This window comes from Jatropha curcas, chromosome 7 (genome assembly GCF_041381405.1).
Source record: "Jatropha curcas cultivar XTBG-Jc1 chromosome 7, XTBG_Jcur_1.0, whole genome shotgun sequence".
Lineage (NCBI taxonomy): Eukaryota > Viridiplantae > Streptophyta > Magnoliopsida > Malpighiales > Euphorbiaceae > Jatropha > Jatropha curcas.
Genome location: NC_143157.1, coordinates 25,870,665 through 25,893,571, shown reverse-complemented (window position 1 = coordinate 25,893,571; position 22,907 = coordinate 25,870,665). Strand labels below are relative to the sequence as shown.

At 34.2% G+C, this 22,907-nt stretch overlaps 4 protein-coding genes and 1 pseudogene across 4 annotated transcripts; 3 read left to right on the top strand and 2 right to left on the bottom strand.

The window, feature by feature from the left end:
* Positions 1 to 1,194: 1,194 nt before the first annotated feature.
* On the bottom strand, positions 1,195 to 2,280 carry LOC105633166 (small ubiquitin-related modifier 1). The gene is made up of 3 exons (XM_012215735.4): positions 2,111 to 2,280; positions 1,652 to 1,804; positions 1,195 to 1,474 (listed from the first exon to the last, which is right to left on the bottom strand). Exons 1-3 carry the CDS (start codon positions 2,159 to 2,161, stop codon positions 1,379 to 1,381), a joined length of 300 nt encoding a protein of 99 aa, XP_012071125.1. The 5' UTR covers positions 2,162 to 2,280; the 3' UTR covers positions 1,195 to 1,378.
* A 1,297-nt stretch (positions 2,281 to 3,577) lies between these two features.
* On the top strand, positions 3,578 to 5,353 carry LOC105633310 (putative E3 ubiquitin-protein ligase ARI8 pseudogene; annotated as a pseudogene).
* A 1,108-nt stretch (positions 5,354 to 6,461) lies between these two features.
* Positions 6,462 to 7,807, top strand: LOC105633309 (xyloglucan endotransglucosylase/hydrolase protein 3). The gene is made up of 4 exons (XM_012215879.4): positions 6,462 to 6,675; positions 6,781 to 6,881; positions 6,965 to 7,161; positions 7,250 to 7,807. The coding sequence occupies exons 1-4, from the start codon at positions 6,480 to 6,482 to the stop codon at positions 7,635 to 7,637; spliced, it is 882 nt and encodes a 293-aa protein (XP_012071269.1). The 5' UTR covers positions 6,462 to 6,479; the 3' UTR covers positions 7,638 to 7,807.
* A 100-nt stretch (positions 7,808 to 7,907) lies between these two features.
* On the bottom strand, positions 7,908 to 11,697 carry LOC105633165 (UV radiation resistance-associated protein). Its single transcript, XM_012215732.3, has 6 exons — positions 11,273 to 11,697; positions 10,545 to 10,751; positions 10,018 to 10,198; positions 9,078 to 9,226; positions 8,611 to 8,838; positions 7,908 to 8,162 (listed from the first exon to the last, which is right to left on the bottom strand). The coding sequence occupies exons 1-6, from the start codon at positions 11,456 to 11,458 to the stop codon at positions 8,046 to 8,048; spliced, it is 1,068 nt and encodes a 355-aa protein (XP_012071122.1). The 5' UTR covers positions 11,459 to 11,697; the 3' UTR covers positions 7,908 to 8,045.
* Positions 11,698 to 16,445: 4,748 nt separating this feature from the next.
* Positions 16,446 to 22,239, top strand: LOC105633164 (ubiquitin-associated (UBA)/TS-N domain-containing protein). Its single transcript, XM_012215731.4, has 12 exons — positions 16,446 to 16,747; positions 17,080 to 17,227; positions 18,200 to 18,295; positions 18,639 to 18,715; positions 18,933 to 19,012; positions 19,412 to 19,472; positions 20,134 to 20,201; positions 20,327 to 20,408; positions 20,736 to 20,819; positions 20,912 to 20,989; positions 21,138 to 21,257; positions 21,936 to 22,239. Exons 1-12 carry the CDS (start codon positions 16,580 to 16,582, stop codon positions 22,110 to 22,112), a joined length of 1,239 nt encoding a protein of 412 aa, XP_012071121.1. The 5' UTR covers positions 16,446 to 16,579; the 3' UTR covers positions 22,113 to 22,239.
* The last annotated feature ends 668 nt before the right edge of the window (positions 22,240 to 22,907 follow it).

Below are 22,907 nucleotides of genomic sequence, written 5' to 3'. Positions count from 1 at the left end.
AATGCTTCTTTAAGAAGTCTCCTTTTTGCACCTTTTGTATTAGTTGAATGTCAAGCACGCTAAAACACTATCACCTGAGTAATCCTAGAAAAGGCTTATTGGCCATATCCTGCAACAATAAACTGCATGCTTAGGCATATGTTTGGTCAGAGAATATAGAAACTAGGTGAACTTCTGTAATTAAAAGCTGAACAGATACTAAATTTCTGAGGCTACAGTTCTCGTTGCGATCTAGCTCACTAGCTGACAGGAATCTCAAATGCCAAAAGGAAACCATAACTACCATACCCTACACGTAAAATTTTACTGCTCTTATAATGAAGTATTCCGTTGATAATCATAGGTAGGAAGAGGCAATCGAGTGCTAGTTTTCACTAATTAGGAGGGTTCTAATATATTCCACAATACTACAGTTGTTCAAGTGTTCCTGTTCTTACTATTGCAGTGTATCCTCCTCGTATATAGTCAAGGAAGGTTTATGATCTGAGAAAGTACAATTAGATGAAAAACGTACTAAAATAAAGAAACTGGTAAGTGTTTGGCTCAAGGATTGCATAAGAAAATAAGCATCAGCAACGTTTTGCAATCAAACCACTGGGAATGAGTAGACTGTGTTCTGTACAGGATCTGATAAGTGGCTCTATTTTCATTTACACGCACAATACTATAACATAAACATTTTTCAATATAATACTGATTAACAGTTTTAGTTTACTGATTCAACTTGCATAAAGCACCTAAGAACCCCTAGAAGTTTATTTCCTTTAGGAACCTATCATAATACAACAGATTGATGAATAGAATCAGTTGTAGCTTACTTTTATTAATAACCAATCCTCTTGTTATAAAACATGCAATTGCTATTTGCTAATTCTTCTTTTAATTCTTGTACTGAACATATGAGATGATAATAGAAATTTCCAAATTTTTTAGCATGAAGTTGTTGACCAGTGAGGCTGTTAATATATTAGCCTCTCCATTGACTGGCCTGCCATTTGCAGCCGGCTCATTGTATATTTGTACAAATAAATGGATATTCATATTTCCAACCCCTTTCCTGTAAAACATGTTTGGTTCTGATCTTATCTTCTACAGTTGATTGAGATTCTTCTTTTCAATTCAAACCTGAACTTTTGTCACATATTTTTGTCCATTGAAGGGGCTTAGATAGCTCTAAAATAAGACACCTGAATATATCAGAAAGGCTTATATTACACCAACTAGCTGGGAATTAAGCCACAAAGTCACAGTGATATGATAAATAAAGTTCAAGAATTATATTTGTCTGTTCAGATCTTAACCTAACCTAATGCAGCTGCAGATCAAGTACAAATTTAACATAATTAAAGACTAAAAGACTTCCCGAGGTACCAAGCATTTAAAGCTTTAAGCTTCTGTTAGCTGCCTCACCTCCGCTTCCGCCTCCATCCACGGGCAAGAAGGCTTCTATTACAACACCATTCTTCAAGTTGAGCTATATATGCAAATCAGAGTTCAAAAAAATGAGAATCACCAAATTGAAATGAAAAAGGATACAAAACAGTTAAAAATATTACACAATCCAAGAACAAATCACAATTGTCTTTAACTAAAATTTGTTTGTTTACTTCTTCAAAATTTGATAATTATAGAGAGCATGAAAATAACTTACCTCAGCTGGTGTTTTCCTAGGATTAAACCGCAAGCCTTTAATTAAAAACGTCACAGTTTTGTACTCCAAATTATTGACCTCACAATAGCGATGCAGAAGCTTCTCTACTGAAGAATTATGTTTATTAATCTTAAATTGCCTTTCACGTCCATCCTATAAAAGAAATGTGAAAAATGAGAACACAAAATAGATGATTGAAATTAGATTAAGAACTCTAAAGCCTGCAGGTAACAGAAATAAGTTCCTTTATCTTCAGCCTATAAATATACATTTTAGAGTTCTAGCACGTGGAAAAAACATGTAAATCCCTCAAAGTTCTAAACTTTTTTTCTGCCACACCAGGAAAAAAAAGATCACAGACAAACAATGATGGTGCCATGGCAGGTATGTACATGAAGAACATCAAAATACCAAAAAAAAAAAAAAAAAAAAGAAGAAGAAGAAGAAGAAATAGGAAACCTGTCCCTTGACCGTGACCATGAGGCTTTCAGGAGGAACATGATGCTCCATGATAATGAACTTGCTTAGAGACCTACAAAGCCAAACGTTTCCTGCAAAATAGAGAGAAAGAAATAAAGGAGGAAGAGGAAACTGGGAGATAAAAAGAAAAAAAAATGAAATTAGGTCTCCATATACATTAAATTCATGTATTAAATGTAACTACTACTACTGTTTCTATAAATGCTACCAAGATTGTTCTAATTTCAAACTGCAAATTCCCACTTTCCAAAGAAAGGAAAAACTACTGCTAGTACTACTATAAAAGGGAGTTATGTCCAACAAGTGACCAGACCACCAAACCAATCAGAACAGAAGAAGTAGCCAAGTGGGTGAATCATGCTTTGATCATTCATGGACACAGCTTTTCACTACTGATATTGAATGTTTCTTGCGGGTCTAGTCAAAATATTTTCTTGCAGATATGGGCTTCTCTTCCTTTCCTGGCCATTTAAACGTATAAGAACAAATAATCACACACGCATTTCTTCCTGCGGAAAAATACTAGTAGCTCTTTATTATTATCATTGGAAATGTTCCAAATCTTTTGAAAATAAATCGATTCCCCAAAAAATAATTGCAAGATAAACATTGGTAACCAAAATTTAATATTTCTATGAGAAAATCACGTTGATAAGAAAATGAATAGATATTCAGAAAGGTTATTCTACTGAATTTCTTATATGTGGTTATAAATAATTTTTTATCTAAGAATGCATGATAATTACATTTAAGAAATTTCTGTAAATATTTAAATAAGTATTATCTTTTAATTTATTTATATTTTATTTATTGATATTTTAAAATCCAACCATATAAATACAACTGTACTACAAGTACAACTCAATAAAATTTTTTAACAATTAATATGAAATATTAACATTATTTAAAAAGTAATTAATAAATATAATAAGTACTCTATTCTCTTTTTTTTATTTATCATTTAAGATTTTTATATGATAATGAAGAAATTAAACTATTTAAATTATAATAAAATATTTCTAAACTTTTTTTTTGGTAGAATAAAAGGTGCAGGCAATACCACGGGGCATAGTAAGAATATTTCATAATCTTACTAAATTTTCTTTAATCTTATCTAATTATTTCTCAATAATTCTTTCTCCCTTAGCCATTACAAATTAATTAAAAGAGAGAAAGAGGGATATGATATGATATGATCGCCACCCGAAGACTAGAACTTTTTTTCTCTCACTTTCAAGGATTAAAGTTACCACTTCAACCAATATCGTATTGATAATTAATGAGGTATTTTTATATCTTGTGATATGTCAATTTATGATTTTAGTGTTTTGACTCTAAACCTACTTTATATACTATGCAGTGATATAACATTTAAATTCAATTTATTACTACTATTAAAACAGCTATTTTACAGAAAAAAACCCTAGATAGCAACATCAGCTATTTTGCCGAAGAAACCCTAGATAGCAAACCCAACCTCAAGATACCACCACTAGGTTTCCACATCAATCACGTAACTTAAACCCTCTCGGTGATTATAACCCTATTTTGCGTTTCAAGTATTTTCGCAACCTGCTTTCTAGCCATGGAAGATCCTATGAACTATCACGGCGATAACTCGAATGATTACGATGACAATGATGCTTCTTTCCTAGAAGGAGACGAGAACGACGATGATTCCATAAAGTCTGTGAAGCCACAAAACTACAAGACCCTGAATCAACAAGACATACGCCAAATCATGGAAGAAGAGATCTCTAACATCTCTAAACTCCTTTCTTTATCAAAACCTGAAGCAAGTTTCGCTACTTCAATTGGTCTGTCACTAAACTTTATGACCTCTGGTTTGTCAATGAGTCTGCAATTCGTGAAAAGGTGGCTTGTTAATCAAACCAGAAAATAAACTGAAGGAACATGATGAAGATGCTTGTGGTATTTGTTTTGAATATTTTTCTGCTAATGAAATTACTCTGCTGGTTGTGGCCATCCTTATTGTGAACAATGCTGGACTGATTATATTAGCACATCTATTAATGATGATGGTTAGCTTCTTTATCTCTAAGATGCCCTGAACCATACTGTCGCGTCGCGGTGTGTAAAGACATGATTGATTCAATTGCATCTAAAGAGGATAGGGATAAGTATTCTCAGTGGTGGATTAAGTCTTACATTGAAGAAAGTAAGAGTAAAAAACGGTGCCCTGGCGCGAATTGTGATCATGCAATTGAGTTTATTCGTAGGGTAAATGGCAGCTTCGATGTTACTCGTAGTAATTGTTTTACTAGTTTTTGCTGGAACTGTGTAGAGGAAGGTCACCGTCCTTTGGATTGTGAGACTGTTAAGAAGTGGATTTTAAAGAACAGTTCAGAATCTGAGAATGTAACTTACATAGTAGCATACTGCAAGCCTTGTCCAAGCTGCAAAAGACCAATCGGAAAAAATGCAGGGTGTATGCAAATGACTTGTGGAGTCTGCAGATATGAATTTTGATGGATATGCTTGACTGAAATCAACCACATTCATTGTTGCAATGCATATACAAGCAATTCTGCAGAGAAGCGAAAGATGGCAAAGCAATCTTTAGATAAATACACACATTATTTTGAAAGGTGGGATGCTAATCGAAAGTCGAAAATAAAAGCTGTTGCTGATTTTCAAAAACTGAAGAATACCCAATACAAGCAGCTCAGTAATAATCTTGGCATGTCTGATGTCTGTTTCGATTTTATAACCAAAGCTTGGCAGCAAGTAGTTGAATGCAGGAGGATATTGGAGTGGAGCTATGCATATGGATATCCTTGCCTGATGAAGAGAAAGTAAAGAAACGATTCTTTTGAGTACTTACAAGGGGAAGCAGAATCTGGATTGGAAAAGCTTCATATATAATTTGGTAGGGGAAGAGGTGAAACAGTATCTGAATAATAACAATGCATCAAAGGATTTCATTGAGTACCGGAAAAATGTGGTTCAATGACTACTGTGACTGGGAATAATTTTGAGAAGGTGGTTAAAGCACTGGAGAATGGTCTGTCTGAAGTTGGTGATCGTTCCAGCAGGTCCCGATTTTACATAGATGATGAGTGCTGGTTTTGCGATCGCTGTACTTATGCTAATCCCATTTCTCCCAAGGAATGTCAAATGTGTGTAGCTAGCAATTAATGATTTATAATTATGAATTCCAGGAAGAGATTAGTTAGATAGGACCATGTTCTTGAATTTATTATTAGGAAGGAACAGTAGCTGCTTTAATAATACTTACAATTTATTAATAAGGTTTTCTTATACTTGTTTCTATTGTTGTTCAGCTTTTATATATTTTTCTATATCATGGATGGATTCACGACAATGTTCAAAAATTCTATTTTTATAGTCTCTTCTTTTTAATATGATATAGGGATATAGGTCATGTTCTGCAAATTAACTTCAAACAGTTCAGTGCTGCAAAATTAATTGTTTAGTTGTTTACGAAGCTGGTTTCGGCAACTTCTTTAAAAATAACTTGGTTGTTTGACAGTTAACAAACCCGAGTCATGAGAGTAAGAAAAATTTTCAATTTCTAGGTGGGTAAAGAATTCACCTAAAAAAAAAATTTATGAAAGAAAGAAAATCAAAGTGAGAAAATTTTCAATTTATGGGTCGGTAAGTAAGGAATTCATCCAAGAAACCTACAATTGAATTGATATTGACAATTATTTTCACCATTAACAAATTAATTGGATTTTGCAAGTGATCAGATCTTCTATATGCAATTAGATGGGTAATTATTCTTCCGCATTGTAATTGAAATCTCTCAAAACAATTTTTTCCTTCTTTTGGGTAAAGCTAAAAGACAGATTATTTCACTGTGTTAAGAGTTCCAGAACCGTCAAGGGCCGAACTCAATTTTGATCGCCATATTACACGACGCACGTTTGAGACAAGCATTAACGACAAACGAGTGGTATGTCGCTGAGCTGTAAACGACAGCTCAATCAAAGTTATGCCTATGCCCACCTATTCCTTGTCGTTTGACAGACGCTTGGTAGCAACATTACGGCCCCTGTGGCAGCTTCTTCACAGCATTAGCACCAGATCAAGTATAGCAATTAACGATTAGAAGGTACAAACGAACAACATTTGGAAACATTCAATCACTAGTAAGTCTTTTTACATGAACCAAGAAACAAGGCCTTGAATCTGCTAATTCTACCCTTCGTTTGTTTCCCATCAAATAACAAATTAACTTCCTTCAGCAAATCTAAAATAATTTAGAAAGTCACACCATTATTGCGTGCATGTTTCTGTTGCTCTTCCACTCCACTATAAATAATAACATGAAGAAAGAAAGAAATTCAATCAAATTAAAAAGATGGGTTCATACAGAATCAGTTTGGTTTTCATAATAGGAATCATATCAGTACTAATTATGCAGAGTGTTAACTGCAGCAATGAAGATCTTGGAGGTCCTAGCATTTTCGATAACTACGAGTTTGCATGGGGTTCTGACCATGTTCGAACATTCGGCGGTGGCACAGACGTTCAAATATTTCTCGACCAGTCATCCGGTCATGCTATGATTTTAGAACAATGAATTTTTAAATTTCATTTCCCCAGTCAGGATGAATTTATATTACTGATAAAATTCTAACACATCTAATGTAACTAAACAGGTGCACGTTTTGAATCCAAGGCGGCATACGGGGGAGGTTACTTTAGCATTGAGATCAAAGTACCAGGCAGGAACTCAGCTGGAGTTGTTACAACTTTTTATGTAAGATTTTTGATTCCTAAGTGCATTTGGAATTTCCATACCAAACGTTTTAAGAATTACCTTACTTCAATTTTCTTGGATAGTTGACTTCAGTGTCGGAAAATGGCCATGATGAGTTGGATTTTGAGTTTCTGGGCAACAAAGAAGGCCAACCTGTGTATTTACAAACCAATGTATTTGCAGAGGGTAAAGGGGAGAGGGAGCAAAGATTCAAATTATGGTTTGACCCCACAGCAGATTTCCATCGATACACTATCTTTTGGAACCAACATATGATAGTGTAAGAAAATGTTTGTTTTACTTGACACGCGATTTGGACACTAAATCAGTAAGGATCTAACACAATTCTGCTCGCTCGAGTTTTACAGATTTTACGTGGATGATTCTCCGATCCGGGTTTTCAAGAACAATCGGAATATAGGAGTTGGGTATCTATCAAAACCCATGAAGATAGCAGCAAGTATATGGAATGGAGATGGCTGGGCAACAGATGGTGGACGGACTAAGATTAATTGGGCATATGCACCATTTATAGCTGGATATAGGGACTTCACTGTCAGTGCATGCCCTGTCGGCGACTCTGACAATATTGATGCTTGCATTTCTCCAAATCCTTGGTGGAATCAAGAGGGGTTTTGGACATTAGGTCCCTCCGAGGATCACATATATCAATATGTTAAGAGCACGTATAAGATATATGATTACTGCACAGATCAGACAAAGAATCCCACGCCGCCTCCAGAATGTGGACAGTGACATCAACCTAAAATTTCCTTTATTTCAACTGCAAATCAACTTGTCAATTTAGACAAACAAAATAAGCAAAAACAGAGAGAGCCTAGACTGTCACAAAGTAGTAACTCTTAATCTGCTGCAGTTTCCTTGTAAGTGACTATATAGTCATAGAATAAACTTTTATTAGTAAATGAGCAACTCCCAATAGTGACACTGGAGCTCTAGAATTTCTTTTAAAAAAAAAAAAAAAAAAAAAAAATAGAAGAAGAAGAAGAAAAAAAGGGATCCACATTAACCAAGGCTTCTATCAATTAAGAATTGACAAGGATATATGGCAAGGTGCTACATTAAAAAAATTGCACCTTTGTATCAATTCAAGTAAATCATTTACAAAGAAGTTGCTAAGTTAGAGGTCAAAACAAGATCTCATCATGTTTCTAAAAACTCTGCAGACTGAATTACACGTGTGAGCTCCTTCAAATTAGCCAAGACATGGCGTGGTCCTAAACTTTTAACACCAATATAATTCAAAAGCTGCTCCAAATCCTACAACCATGAAATATGCGTTATTCGGGACAAGGTACAAGATCAAAATCAAGTAGAAAAATCAGCTTTACCATAAAATGTTTCACTAATGCACCAATAACCTGCAGGAATCTCTATCAAAAGACCATTGGTTAACAGGTTAAATGAGCAAGACTGCTAGCAAGCCTTCTCTAAGCCCCAGATTATTCTGCACCCCACCAAAGACTTGACTCGAAAAGAGAAACAAGTAAATAGGGAATGAGAAGTGGAGTTCCAAGAACAGATCACCACCACCCTCTAGAGGAGAATCCTCAACTTAACAATAACATCATTATCTAGAAAATTTGCAAACAGAATCAAATATAAACAAACATTTTCAGACTAAGTGAGTGCATTAAAATACAATGATATCTAATTCCTGAATACACCCCTGGAGAACACAGAGAAAAGGCAGATGATGGTAAATTACCTTGTTTAACAGGAATACAGCATAAGCTGCTCGTGTTGTATCTTGACCTTCCAAAAAAAGGGGAAATTCAACAGACTTTGGATTAGCATTGGATGATGAACTTGTTAGCAAATCAGAGGATGAAGGTTCAGTGGAAGGTGCATAGTCATTAATATATGACCGAGACCCACCCAAGCGCACAGGGTAACGCAAAGGAACTTTTAAGTAGGAGGCAATGAGTGATACAGCCTACAAGAGAAAACAGGACAAACAAAGCACATTTTAAATTATTCAAATAGCTGAACAGCAATTAAAATATCTTCCAACAGCTTCCATATGACAAATCACTATGGAATATATCTTTTAGATCAATATAAGCAACAATCAGAAAATCATCTATTTCTGAGCATAAATTCAGGAATATGTTCACAAATATTCGAAGATAAATGATCCATGATGCAAGCAACTGATAAAAGAGAAGTACGCACATGGGCAACATATCCCAGAGCAGTTGCAGACTTCTGGACCTCCTTCTTATCAGTGAAAAAACTCATCTTTGTGAAAGGAAGCATAGACAAATGTAGACCTAAAATTGTTAAGGATCCTTGATTGACGGGTTTAGATCCAGTGTAGTTCCCTGATAGACAGGAGTAAGATTAAGAAACAAGTAGATAATTGAAAAAGAAATATGAGATCCCAGTTTTACAATATAGAAAAGTTACTATCATAGAATCGTCGCCAGGACACGTAATACCTCAATCAAAACCTAGATGATATAAATGCACATACCATGAACATGGAATGGCAGCAAAACAAAAGAAATGGAAACAGATACTATAGAGGTCAGGGTAACCAGGTCTGAAGAAAATATGGGATGGCCATGAGCATTGACAAGCTGCACAACAATTTATTTGTAGAACTAAGATTGATGGAAAATGAAGATGATTCCATGATAAACAATTTTTTTGTAGAATACTTAGATGTCCTTTCTTTTTCCCAAACAAACTGCCACTGCAGAAGAAACTAAAAGAAAAAAAATAACTAAAAAAACTAATTCCGACATTTATAGAAATCCCACAATCATACTGGTCGTCATGATAGTATGTATATCATTTATAAATAGTAGCATAGTTGGCAAGATTTAAAAAAGTCAAAAGAACTTCAAATGTGCAAGGGAACTTGTTTTGAAAACCTTGAACATGAGAACTAATAATAGATCTAACTGGATATATCTGCATTATATCCAAGCAATCCAAAAGAGTAAATATTAGCTTGCAACAACTAGAAACTAACAAGTACCCAATACAGGAAAATCCAAAAGAGAAGAATCTTAATCATTGCCCATATGTTTAACTTCTTTTGGCATTTTATTGCTGAAAATTTGGGGTACAAAACTTTTTATTTATTCACATCTCATTATTGTATTACCTGATCTACTAGTGCTTGGAAATGATTCAAGTTCTTGCTCCTCCGAAGGTCCAGCTGATATCTTTACAGGATAAAGCAATGCAACTTGTGATATCATATTCCGTTGCCTCAGTCTAAGCTTCTTCTGCAAGTTTCTAAGACGACCATAACCCCTCTCTCCAGAAAGTGACCTCTTTGATTCCTGTAATATAAATTAAGCTCTAATACTAACAATGTATTATTCAACAAAATTACTCAAAGAAAAAAAAATGACAAATATGCAATAAAAATAATAGAATTAGCTAAATAGATGTGAACCAACAAGCAAATGTAGAAAGTATAGGAAATATTGGATGTTTTAGATCATATAGATACTAAAAGTATAGGAAATATTATATACCTTGCACACAGTGATAAATGTCGAAAAATGTATTTAAAAAAAAAAAAATCAACTGCACTTTAGAGCTGAAAATTACAGCCAAAGTTTCTCAAGTTATCAAGGTTCCACGGTATTTGATACCTAATAAACTCATACTAAATATGACTACCTGCAGTTGCTTACTAGCTGCAGAAAGTGCAGTGCCCGCAACCAAAAGAGATCTAACTTCCATACTTAGCCTCTGCTCTTCCTTTTTGGCATCCTCTGATGCAACCTTCGAACTAGCTGATATGCTTTCCATTGCCAATTTTCTGGCCTCCAAGTTCTGGTGCATCTCCTCAAGCTCATTCAATCTACTTAATGACTCGGATTCGACCTGCCCACCATGTTGCGGCCCGCTAATCCGCGGGCTAATCAATTAATTAAGGTCCAACAAAATGCATGAAGAAAGAAAAGAGGACAAAACACAGATAAAAAAATACCTAAAACTTGCCAGAAACCATAAGAATCACCATCATATTCACTCCTTTTTAAATCAGGGTTAGAAAACCCAAATGAACAAGCTCAACCATGTTTAAACTTATTATTCAGCCTAACGGTTATCAACTTTGATTTTCAAATAAAAGAGCAATTCAATTATAAAACGAACGCAATCCAACTGTTCCACTAATATAAGATCATCAAAGTCCTCCCTCAGTAGCAACCCAACTAGACAGATTCAGTAGCCATTTTAGCAACAGCTAGATTCTACTACAATAAATGCACAATTTTCTTCTTGATCTCTTCTCTTAGCCCATCAAAGCAATCAAACCGAAGCCAATTTTAAAGTCTAAATAAACAGTAAAAATCAATAGACCAATATACCAATTTGAAAAAACCCAAAAAAAAAAAAAAAACCTGAATGAAAGAATTGAGCTTTTGTTGAAGACTCAGCTTCTTTTCCCTAGCTTCTTTTAGAGCAGAGGAAAGGCTCCACAGTCTCGCAACTTCCTGCTCGTAATCTTCCCATTCGATCAATTTCAATTTCTCCGATTCGTTACCTTCCGTTTTTAGTTCTGGAGGAACAGTTCGCTCTCTTTCCATTAATTTCTGAAATCGAAAATGTAATTACTTTGTGCAAGAAGAGGTCAGGGCCTGACCTCATCATACTACGGAGAGAAGGAATTAGCGGATGGAGATCATCGAACCGGGAGAGCTTGGTTTGGTTTGGGTTTGAGGTTTTCTATTTCCCGGAAAATGTGTGCTTTTTCTGGAGAAAATTGGAATTTTCTTTTTCTCTCTTGTTCTTTTGGTAGGTCGGTAAACACCATAAGAAGAACCATAGGTGGGAGTTACAAGTAGTTTAAAGTTTGCAATGTAAACTGATAAGAAAGGATCCTCTACGGCTCATGTACACATTATGAGATATGGACCTTCCCTCTTTTTTTCATGTTCTATTATGCTTGATTTAATGGAATAATGAAAAGGGGGAAAATGTATAAATTTAACATCCTAATATTTTATATATATATATATATATATATATATATATATATATATATATTTTATAAAAAAAGTATCAATGGCTTGAAAGAAATAATTGATATAATAAATTATTATATTTTTAATTTTTCTATTTTTAATTTTTTTTTTCAAATTTCAGATTAAAAACAAATAATTTTTAGAAAGGCTCTATTTTTAAAATTATTAGTGTCTAGAGCAAAAATTGATATTTGACGAAATTTTTTGTTATCTTTTATATTATAGAAATAATCTTATCAGTTATAACATGTATATTTCCTTTTTCTATAAACTACTTATGTATATGGTTTAAAAAATTAATTTATTTTATCAATTAATATAATGATTAATATATATTTTTCTAATTTTTCTCGTCCTATTATTGTTAATTAATCATTAAAATCTTAAAATGTGCTAATAAAAAAATTTCAAACTCAAAAGTAGATAAAATAACAAATAATTTTTTTGGTTTTAAAATGATTGAAATAAAAAAATTTTTCATTTTTCTTTATTTAAAATTGAAACACCCCGTAATTTTATTTTCAAAAATTTAGAATTTTTATTAAATCAAAAATCCGAATGTTGACGGTATGGGCTGTAAATACCAAACAATTTTAATTTGAGCCCAAATTTGCCAATTGGGCCCAAGCCCAAACATATTCTATTGGAAATTCCGATTCGAGAACCTTTAAATTTCCCGAGAAATAATATAAAACTCTATCAATATGATTAATATTAATTAAATGGAGGAAATGTTATGGAACCTAACTAAAATAATCAAAATAAATCGAACCGGACCCGAAAATCAAATTGATTTTTCGAAAACCACGCGAATAACTTGAAAACCAGTGGAAAAACTCGAGAATCAAGCAAAATCGAGCCAAATTGTTGAATCAGATCAAACCGGTTCGAATCGAACCGGAATGATCTAGAAACCGACTTGGTTTCTTCTTTTCTTCCTCTCTCCTTCTTCTTCTGGGCGTGCGACAGCAGCCTCCTCCTCCCTTTCCTTCTCGTTTCCGGCCACCGCTCAACGAAAGCGAGGTGGCGGTCGGCTCGTCTGGTACTGGTGGTCGTGTTTCCAGCCTCCTCTCGCGCGGAAAGAGCTTCAATGGGAGCGAGACGGAGCTGTTCTCCTGGACAGTTCGTGTTCACCAATTTCCGGCGATCCACGCCGATTCCGGCAGCTTGAGGTCGACGGACACGCTTCGGTCGACTCCCCTCTTCTCGGAGATCTTTTTTCCCCCAACAATTCCGGCGATGAAGCTCGGATGACGGAGCTGCCATTAATGGCAGTGGCGAAGCCACTGTCGGGGCCATTTCCGGCTAAAGCAGGCACACCCAGTTCAAATGGAACATGCGATTGGAGTCCCCATAAGATTTCGAGCATTTTGGTGTGCGAGTCACAAATTTCTGGGTAAAAGTCGATTTTCCGGCCACCGTGGACGGCGGATACGGCGGCGGTCCGGCGACCGGCCGGCGAGCCTCCGGTGAGGCACCAAGGGACAGAATGTTCCTCTCTTCGCGAGGATCGTGGAATTGTCGCCCAAATTTCAATCGGTACGCCCTAAAACTCAATTCTCAATTTTCGTATAAATTCTGAATTAGTTAATTACTAAATTTAATTGAGTAATTAAGTAAATTAAATTGAATAATAAGAAATTAGGTTATTGGAATAGCCTAAATATATATAGAACATTTTTAGTCCTTTGTCATTAAATTAAATTGATTAGTATGCGGATTTTGCGATAGCGGAATATATTTAGTTAATTGGTTTAGGATTTTAGAATAATGTAATTGCAAATGAGTTTAGAACTTTGTCAAATAAATTACATGAACTATAATTATATTTAGGAGGTTTGATATTGAAAAAAAAAAAAAAAAAAAAATTTTAATTCTTAGCTAATATTTATGTAAGCTAATTTAGGAACTTTAATGAATATCGTCTGGAGGTTAATAGTTAATATAAATTGTTAATTAATTGATTTGGAATTCTTAGTTATTAATATGTGAATTGATTATTTGTTGATACAAGAGCTTAACAGATGTTGAGTTACGAATGTGGCGGATGTGAAATGTTGTTGTGAGTTGCCCGACGGATGGGCTGTGTGTATTGATTGATATATATATGATATTATTGTGATATTTAAACAGGTAGATAGTCCTACTTTTAGGGGAGGTGCTGCCGAAATTTCAATAGAAATTAGATTAGTTGTAAGTAATAACATAATTAATAAATTTATTTAGATTAATTCTATAACTCAATACATAATAAATATAGTACTCTAATCATTTTATGATTATCATTATTATTTATTTAATTATTCAATTATTTATTTATTTTGATTATCATTGTTTATTATTATTATTATTATTATTATTATTTATTTTATCTTTGTTGTTGTTAATATCATTTATTTAATTATTTAATTGTATTTAAGAATGAATGCCTAATTGTGCATTGCATTATGATGCTCAACTGATCAATATGTCTGCATTTGATTGCATTGTTTGATTACCTGTGCTGTGAATATGTTATGCCTTGTTTGTGTGGAATTGGGATGAAGTGGACCACCATGGGTTTGTGAGGACGGTCTGTGATATGGATCCGATTATGATTTGACATTTGACCGTCGGCCGGGAAAATGGGAGATCGGCGCCCCCTTGTGCACCTGATGATATAGATTATATGGGAATTCACAGGATGGCTTCTTGTTGTTGCGCACCTGACAATCTAGATTTGATTGTAGCCCGCAGGGTGGCCTCCTGTTGTGAGCACTTGATGATCTAGATTGGATGGAGACCACCGGGTTGCCTCCTGTTGGTATGGAAAAGAAACGAGAGAATGGAAAAATAATGAGAGGACTGGTCAGTGAGGATTAGACCAGTTGGCCGTATGGGGGATCGGCTCCCTGGTGCACATGTATGAGAGGGCGAGCCATGTGTGAGGACGGCTCGTTGGGGTTTCAGGTGGCGCCACTGACTAATTTCCACGTGATGTGATTACATGAAGATGTTTATGATTGTGAGTGCTGATGATATGCCATTTGTGTGACTGGCTGCGTGAGCATATAACTAGTCGGATGACTAGATTGATATATTTATTCATTTGTGTGAATGAGTGTGTTGTGCTATAGGTATTACTTCTTAGAAGGCTCACATATCTTGTTTAACTTTTTAGGAAGTAAATTTCTCTTTAATTCGGTTAAGTTATGTTCCTTTGCCGCAGGACTAGAAGAAAATTTTCCCAGTTTTATAATTATTTTACAATGTAATTATATGTATAAAAAGAAAAGCTATGTATACTAAATAGTTAGTGACTCCGCAGTTGTAGAATTTACATACGATTAGTCGTGTATTAATATAGACGAAATAATTTTGTGAATCCATATTAGAAATGTGATGTATTGTTAATTGGGCCCGAACTATGAAATGTTGTAGATGATGAATTTGGGCCGAGATTTAATAAAATCTTGAGGTTTATTTTTCTAGTAGTATGGGCTAAATGTTTGAAATTTATATTGAGAAAGGAGAATTTTATTGATTCAGGCTTACTACGGGCCTCGGGGGCCTTAAGCTTACCTGGGCCCTAGTGCCGGTCCGGCCCATGGTTTCGGGTCGTGACAAAAATTTAGTTTAATAGTCTATTGCCAGAATTTTATGTATTGTATTAAGTTTAAAAATGATAAAATTTTTCTTAAATGATGAATTGTATAACTTTTTTATAACTAATTTAATGATTTAAACTAAAAATAAAATATTTTTAATATTTTAGTTAATATTAGTAATATTTTTGTACGTGAATAAAAGTATTCGCTAAAAATTTAGAAGCAAAATTAAGCTTTTGATTTTGAATACAAATATAAAAGAGTTATTTACTCCCCTTTAATTTCTCTTTAAAAAAAAAATCCCTCTAATTTATTAACACAACTGCAAAATATCATTATACCATTTTCAACCAAAAAAAAAAAAAAAGAAATCAAGTTGTTTAATCTCAAACATCTTCATATAAAACAAAATAAATTAATTTAAATAAACAACTTTAGATTAGCACATGTGCATGCATTGTTTGCCACTTTTCGTTTGCGAGAGTTTAGGTCAAGAAATTATTATTATTATTATTATTTAAAATTCATTTGCTTTTATTTATTAAAATTTTTTTGATATAATAATTTTAGAAGGTCAAAGAGACATATAGTTCTGTCATAAAAATTTAAGTTGTTCAAATTTATGGAATTTATTTGGAAATTTCACATTTTTTTATAGAATTGGATTTAATTATATTCAAATTTATATAATTAAATTCATAAAATTTAAATTTTCAATCTTTTAATACCAAAAACAAAGAATTTGAATTTTTAAATTTATTTCAAACCTTCCACGTTAATATTTTGGTGCAATTTTTATTTATTTTTTTATAATCTAACTCCAACACAAAACGGTTTGTTTTAACATTTTAGGCCTACCAAACCCCTCTGTTTCCAAACCCACATTTGTTTCCTTTGGGTTTGGGCTGCAATTTTCTTTTAACTCTCAGTTCAAACACGCCCTCGTTCCAACAGTTTCACCTTTCCTCACCAACAAGCTACAACTTATGCCAACATCTAACATTACAAATCTTACAATTGCTCCACCTGAAAGCTGGAAGTTATCGAAATAAACATTGTATAGCTCTTCTAACCACGGTCACCGACCGATCAAGAAATGGCAGGAGTATCGTTGAAGTGCGGGGACTGTGGTGCTCTCCTGAAGTCCGTTCAGGAGGCTCAAGAGCACGCCGAGCTGACTTCTCACTCCAATTTCTCCGAGTCGACGGAGGCTGTGCTCAATCTCGTTTGCACTATCTGTAACAAACCTTGCCGATCCAAAACAGTAAGATTTAATCAATGTTAATCTTTCTTTTCCTTTTGCTATATTTTTTTGAATTGGGAAGTTTTTTTTTGGGAAATTTCGAATCAATATTTAGTAATTTCGTGCTGGGTTTATGGGAGCTTCATGGGAATTAAAGTGATTAATTGTGCAGTTAGTCTGAAGATTGATTTGGTCTGGTGGGAAAAAGAGTTTATGTTGTTGGGTTTTGAGTAAAGGTCGAATTTTGACTCCGCAAGAAGTTAAAATCTTGGTCCAAGATTTTTTATTTTTTTCAAAGAATTTTGTTTTTCATATATATTCTTCTCTTTTTTTGGTTTTGTTTATTCATGAAGGAAAGTGATCTGCACACAAAGAGAACTGGGCATACAGAGTTTGTAGATAAGACTTCTGAGGCAGCAAAACCAATCAGTCTAGAGGTTCCTAAGGCACCAATGGATGAGGATGAGCCCGTCGACGCCGGCCCTAGTGACCAGTCTGCAGGTAACGTTTTGGATGTGCTGAAATTGAACGGTTGCTTGATTTTTTTCCACTTATGTTTTAAGCATTTATCAGCTATGGTTACTTCGTCCTTCCATAATGGGTTATGGAATGTCATTGTTTCTGTCTTTTGGCTGTTCCTTGTGTTGTAGTTCAATACTTATTTTGCTTTCATGTCCTTTTAGAGTTGTTGGATATTAGATTTGAGTTCTTTTTGTTTTTATTTCTTGTTGGCACTTGTATTGTGTGCTATTAGTGCATTTAGGCTGCACCTCCTTTCATGACTGTTTAAGTTCTGTTATTTTCCAAGGATCATAAATAAGTTCGTTTTCCTTTTTTGATCATGGAGGTTTGGTATTAGTATTTGTTAAAAGTTTATTATGTATGCTTTTGGTTGTATGGTTATCTTGTCTTGGTGAAAATTTTATAGATGACTCTATTTGCTCCATGTTAGGCTTAAAATAAAATTTTCCTCCATGAGAATCAGGTGGATTCAGTTAATAATTTAGGTATTCTTTTTGCATCAGACGGTTAAGATCTTTTGCATTCTCAACTCAGGGCATCATATGTGTCATATAGCAGTGTTGGTGGAGAAAGAGTTATTTCTTGCACGGGTTTATATTTAGGAAAGGCAGGAAATAGCTGTTATTTGGAACCTCTCACTGTCTTCTTGTTATGAGAGGCGAAAGAAATAGAAGAGTGTTGAGGAGAGGAATTATCTTTTTTGGCAATTACAAATACATGACTTAGTTTTCTGTGCTGTTGGTGTATTTTTCACTTTTTATTTCTGAAAGGTAAGATATTTCGGAATTTCTGAATTCTTTATTTCATAGATGGACTTCTCTTTATATATGGTTAGTCTGCTCTTGGTGCGATTTTTATTATATAGTATCTTGGTCTCGTTAATTATACTATCATTTTTATAATGTTTATCTTCAAGCCATGTGTTGATGTTTATTTCTGTTGATTTTCTAGAAATGGTAGCTCCAGAGGTTGACCAAAAGCTCCTTGAGGAACTAGAAGGAATGGGTTTCCCAAAAGCACGGGCAACCCGGGCACTTCATTACTCTGGTATGAACATTGTTTTATACTTTTTTTTTTTAATTTCTTTTTTGAGGTTAAGAATTAGTCATCATTGGCTGTGGCTGGCTGAGAAGGAATGATGCGCGCACACACATTCTGCGTTTTAGGGATTTCTTTTGAGCGCTAGAGATCTTTTCAAAATTATGCATGGCAGAGCCTAATCCGTACAGTCTGAGTGTCACTGAAGATACAATATGGTTAAATGGGAGAAGGAAGTGGCCTATATATTTATTTATTTATTTATTTATTTTTTGTTGTATGTCTTATTCCTTATCTGGATTATAATATAATCTGACAACCTTTATGCTAATGTAATGTTCTTTCTCTTCAGGGAATGCCAGCATTGAAGCTGCTGTAAACTGGATAGTTGAGCATGAGAATGACCCAGACATAGATGACATGCCCATGGTATGATATTATTGTTCATTTTCTTTTATTTGTATCATGTGCATCTTTCTATTTTTGCTATTTTTTGTAATCCATTCTCTGTGTGTACATATGCATGCTGCAATTTCCAAATGCAAAAGCAATTAAGATGTCTTCCTTTTTTGTCCATCTCGTTAATCCATCTCTTATCTCTGATTGAACATTTCTTCTCCCTGATATAACTTCCTTGTTTGCGCAGGTACCTGCTAACAAAAACGTTGAGGATCCTAAACCTTCTCTTACACCTGAAGAAATGAAACTTAAAGCACAAGAGCTAAAGTAAGACGCATTAGCCTGCAAATTAATTTCTAGTGTATACTCTTCTCTTTTCTTTCTTTTTTCTCTTCCCATACAAATCGTCGAACACATCAATGTTATTGTTCGACCCCTAGTTTTATCGGTTAAGTGTAGTGGAACTCTATTTACAAGTAATTCTGAAGAAGTTTTAAGAATGGTGAAAAGGCCCTTGAGATTGTTTTAGTTTACAGAAATCTGAAAGTTTTATATAAACCACATAATTTGACTTGAAAGGGATCTTTCAAGGACAAACATATATCAGATACTTTTTGTTGTCTTCTCTCTCTTTCCCTAGGAGACACACATGCACACTCTTCCACCTCAGAACCATCTCCATCAGGGTTTTAACTCATGCTTATCTTTCATGTCAATGTTTTGAAGAGAGCGTGCTCGCAAGAAGAAAGAGGAGGAAGAGAAGAGAATGGAAAGAGAAAGGGAAAAGGTGCTTCTTACTTTTTCTTTCTTTGTATGAATTCTTTTTTATATACATTTCCTGTATCAGAATTAGGCATATTCATGCTCTTATCATGCTTCCTGGGAGATAAATGTTTTGGTTGGCAGTAGCCAATTTCCATACTGTAAACATGGTGGCCTAATGCATAATCTCTCTAACCGTGATGGTTTGTACGTTAGGCTGTATGAAAAGTCTATGGTGTTCCAAGTTTGTAACTTAACGTTTTGTCCAAGCTTTGCTATTGAATGTGGTTATTTTCACACATGGTCTGGTATTTGCCAACATATTTACCAACATAGACTGTTTTTCCAAGTATAATTCTAATAATTCAAACATAAGCAGTCGATAGCACTGTGAATGACCTGTAGAGATAAAGTATTTTCCAAATGAAATTTCACACTATTTTCTAGAGTGTTTTGCTGAAACAACAAAATCTTTATATATAAACTGTCACATGGTTCAGTTCAAAAAAAGTAAAAAATTCTTACATGGTTTTGTATGCTTAGGCCCTCGTGGGAGATTAAATCTTATTTAGAATTCCATCTTATGGATGCTGATTCTCTTTTTGTTGAGTCATCTCGTATCTTAATATAACGTGATTTTACATATTTCCCATAGCTAGATTACATACTTTTATTACTTTTTTCAGGAGAGAATTCGGATTGGCAAGGAACTCCTAGAAGCAAAACGAATTGAAGAAGAAAATGAAAGAAAGCGGTTTGCCTCTGTCCGATGTTGTTTCGTTTAGCATTTATTGGACTTGCGTTCAGTATGGTGTTAAATGCTGTTTTCTTGTGTTATTCGTTTGGATGAAAGACTTTTTTTTTTTTTTTCTCTCTCAGCATACTGGCATTGCGGAAGGCAGAGAAGGAGGAAGAGAAGAGGGCTAGGGAAAAAATTCGCCAGAAGTTGGAAGAAGACAAGGTTCACTGCTATCCAATTGCTATTTCTTCACTCCTGAATGTTTCAAATAGTGGTTTTATGATTTGAAAAAAATTGATAAGTTTTCCTTGTTCTTTTTTAATTAACTTGATGCTACAAAGATAGAAAGAAAGAAAAGAAAAGAAAAGCACTTGAACATCTCTAGATACAAAAATGAAAGATCTTTCAAGATCTCTTTTGGCAAATGGAAAAGTTGTGTTGATTCTTCTATCCCTGTCCATCGTACTGCCTCCCATTTGTTGTTTATCTTATATCTGGAATTGCCCATTTATGGTAGTGGATTCCTAATTATAGTTGGATATTTCACAGGCAGAAAGAAGAAGGAAGCTTGGATTGCCACCAGAAGATCCTACAACTGTAAAACCTTCTGCACCTGTTGTGGAGGAGAAAAAGGTATGGAGAAAAATTTATAAGTTTGATGTAGCCATTCAAAATCTACAGAAACTATCAAATATAAATTATGGAACATACACTATGTTTTGTAGAGCTCCTTGCCTATTAGGCCTGCCACAAAGGTAGAGCAAATGAGAGAGTGTCTGCGGTCTCTTAAGCAGAATCACAAGGTAAATACAACTTACAGTTCTCATTCTCCCTCATTTGGTAATGCAGTCTGTGCAAAGTTTATTCCTACTTTTCTGATCAGTTTCTCTTGAAAGTTATGCATCACTGTAGAGTGGTTTTAATTGCTCACTTCACTTTTTCTGTTACTAGGATGATGACGCTAAAGTGAAGAGGGCATTCCAGACTCTCCTAACTTACATAGGGAATGTTGCCAAAAATCCTAATGAGGAGAAGTACAGAAAAATTAGGGTCAACAACCAAACCTTTCAGGTATGGAACTTTTATTTCATATACAGGAAAAAACCTATATGAATATTCAAGCACTTGCAGTTCTCTTCTCTGCACACATAAGGAAATTAGGGATAAACACTGAGTATATCTGCTGAAGGGATGTTTGTACAACTTGAGCGCTGAATGGGGGCTTCATGGCTCTGCAGACTAGGAGTCCCCTAGACTTAGTAGAACCAATATATGTCAGTTCTTTTTACCCTTTCATTTATGTGAGAGGTATTGATGGTGCATGTGTTTGTTATACAGCACAACTGGCATTGCCATTGCCTCCGTCAGCATATACTGAGCGATCATCCTTCCTTGTCACTAGCAGCTACCACTTGTGTTTGCTTCTGCTCCTCTCCCCTGTTCTATGAGATCCTAAATTCATCACTTGCATCTACAGTCTCCCCTGCCTTTGCCCTGAGCTCTAAAATCTTTTTTTTTTTTTTTTTAAATTTGCTAATTGACTATTGATTAGCTAGCAACTAATTGCATGTTCTTTGCACCATCTTATCTGATCAGTTAATATCATGGTTTTCCAGAATTTCATTAAATTCAGTGCCTTTAGTTGCTAATTTGTATGTGCTCTGATGGTGAATCTCTAATTTTCTTTCTTTCCTTTTTTTTTTTTTTTTCTTTGCCCTTCATTTGCAAAATTCTAATTGCATTAAACAGGATAGAGTTGGTTCACTGAAAGGGGGCATTGAGTTTCTGGAGCTATGCGGCTTTGAGAAAATTGAAGGGGGCGAGTTCCTTTTCTTAGCTAGGGACAAGGTCGACATGCAAGTGATGAATTCAGCTGGATCCGAGCTGAACTCTGCAATTAATAATCCATTTTTCGGTGTTCTTTAAGTTGAAGCAGCTTTCCATGTACTGTAAAATGTTCTTTTACCAGAAAGTAAAAGGGATTTTCAAGAATTGTGTAAGCACTTTCATGGCTTTGGTTAGATTAAAAGATTAAAAATACCCATTTTATGAATTCAAACCTCCATAGAATCGAGTGCATCTTGCTAAGTTTATGCCAACCATTATCTTCAATTTTGCTGTATTACGTTTTCTTTTCTTTCTTTGCTGATACTGTAGCCGTTGAAAACTTGGTTTTTGTCATTCCATTGTTGTCTCTTCAATTCATGGACAATTTAAGGATGGATAACTTTTCAATTTAAATTCTTTTTTATAAAAATCAACTTAATTAAATTAAGTTTTATTGTTTATGAATGAATAAAACCTTTATTTACCTTAATTGCACAGGGGTTTCTTTTTTTTTGGATTGTATTTCAATATCATGATTTATGGAATTTTAATTCTACGGTGTTGGAAAAAAAAATATTAGTTTATCACTTTATTATTAATAATGTAATTTACTTATATTTTCAAAATATTCTTAAAATTTATAATTTTAATTTTTTAATTAACCGATCAAATATGAAATTTTATGAAATTGATGGATTTTGACTTTGGTCTATTTGGCAAAATTAAATATTCTAATAGCTGGTAATTAATTTGATACCTCAATTTTTTAACATAATAAATGCTTTTTTCGCATGCTATGAAAAGCCATTGCTCGGGGCTTTTGAAAAAAAAAATAATAAATTGGTATTTCAATTATAGTCAAATTAATATGTGAGTATTTCTATTTTTAAAAAT

Excerpts from the sequence above, each read along its gene's own strand:
- LOC105633166 (XM_012215735.4), bottom strand. The coding sequence starts at position 2,161 with ATGGAGCATCATGTTCCTCCTGAAAGCCTCATGGTCACGGTCAAGGGA. Across the intron at positions 1,805-2,110 it reads TGGTCACGGTCAAGGGACAG|GATGGACGTGAAAGGCAATT; the intron begins GTTTCCTATTTC and ends TTTCTTTTATAG. Across the intron at positions 1,475-1,651 it reads CTAGGAAAACACCAGCTGAG|CTCAACTTGAAGAATGGTGT; the intron begins GTAAGTTATTTT and ends TTGCATATATAG.
- LOC105633309 (XM_012215879.4), top strand. The coding sequence starts at position 6,480 with ATGGGTTCATACAGAATCAGTTTGGTTTTCATAATAGGAATCATATCA. Across the intron at positions 6,676-6,780 it reads ATTTCTCGACCAGTCATCCG|GTGCACGTTTTGAATCCAAG; the intron begins GTCATGCTATGA and ends GTAACTAAACAG. Across the intron at positions 6,882-6,964 it reads GAGTTGTTACAACTTTTTAT|TTGACTTCAGTGTCGGAAAA; the intron begins GTAAGATTTTTG and ends TTTCTTGGATAG.
- LOC105633165 (XM_012215732.3), bottom strand. The coding sequence starts at position 11,458 with ATGGAAAGAGAGCGAACTGTTCCTCCAGAACTAAAAACGGAAGGTAAC. Across the intron at positions 8,839-9,077 it reads CTCTGGGATATGTTGCCCAT|GCTGTATCACTCATTGCCTC; the intron begins GTGCGTACTTCT and ends TTTCTCTTGTAG. Across the intron at positions 8,163-8,610 it reads CTGTATTCCTGTTAAACAAG|GATTTGGAGCAGCTTTTGAA; the intron begins GTAATTTACCAT and ends TCATGGTTGTAG.
- LOC105633164 (XM_012215731.4), top strand. The coding sequence starts at position 16,580 with ATGGCAGGAGTATCGTTGAAGTGCGGGGACTGTGGTGCTCTCCTGAAG. Across the intron at positions 20,820-20,911 it reads CTGTTGTGGAGGAGAAAAAG|AGCTCCTTGCCTATTAGGCC; the intron begins GTATGGAGAAAA and ends TATGTTTTGTAG. Across the intron at positions 21,258-21,935 it reads TCAACAACCAAACCTTTCAG|GATAGAGTTGGTTCACTGAA; the intron begins GTATGGAACTTT and ends TGCATTAAACAG.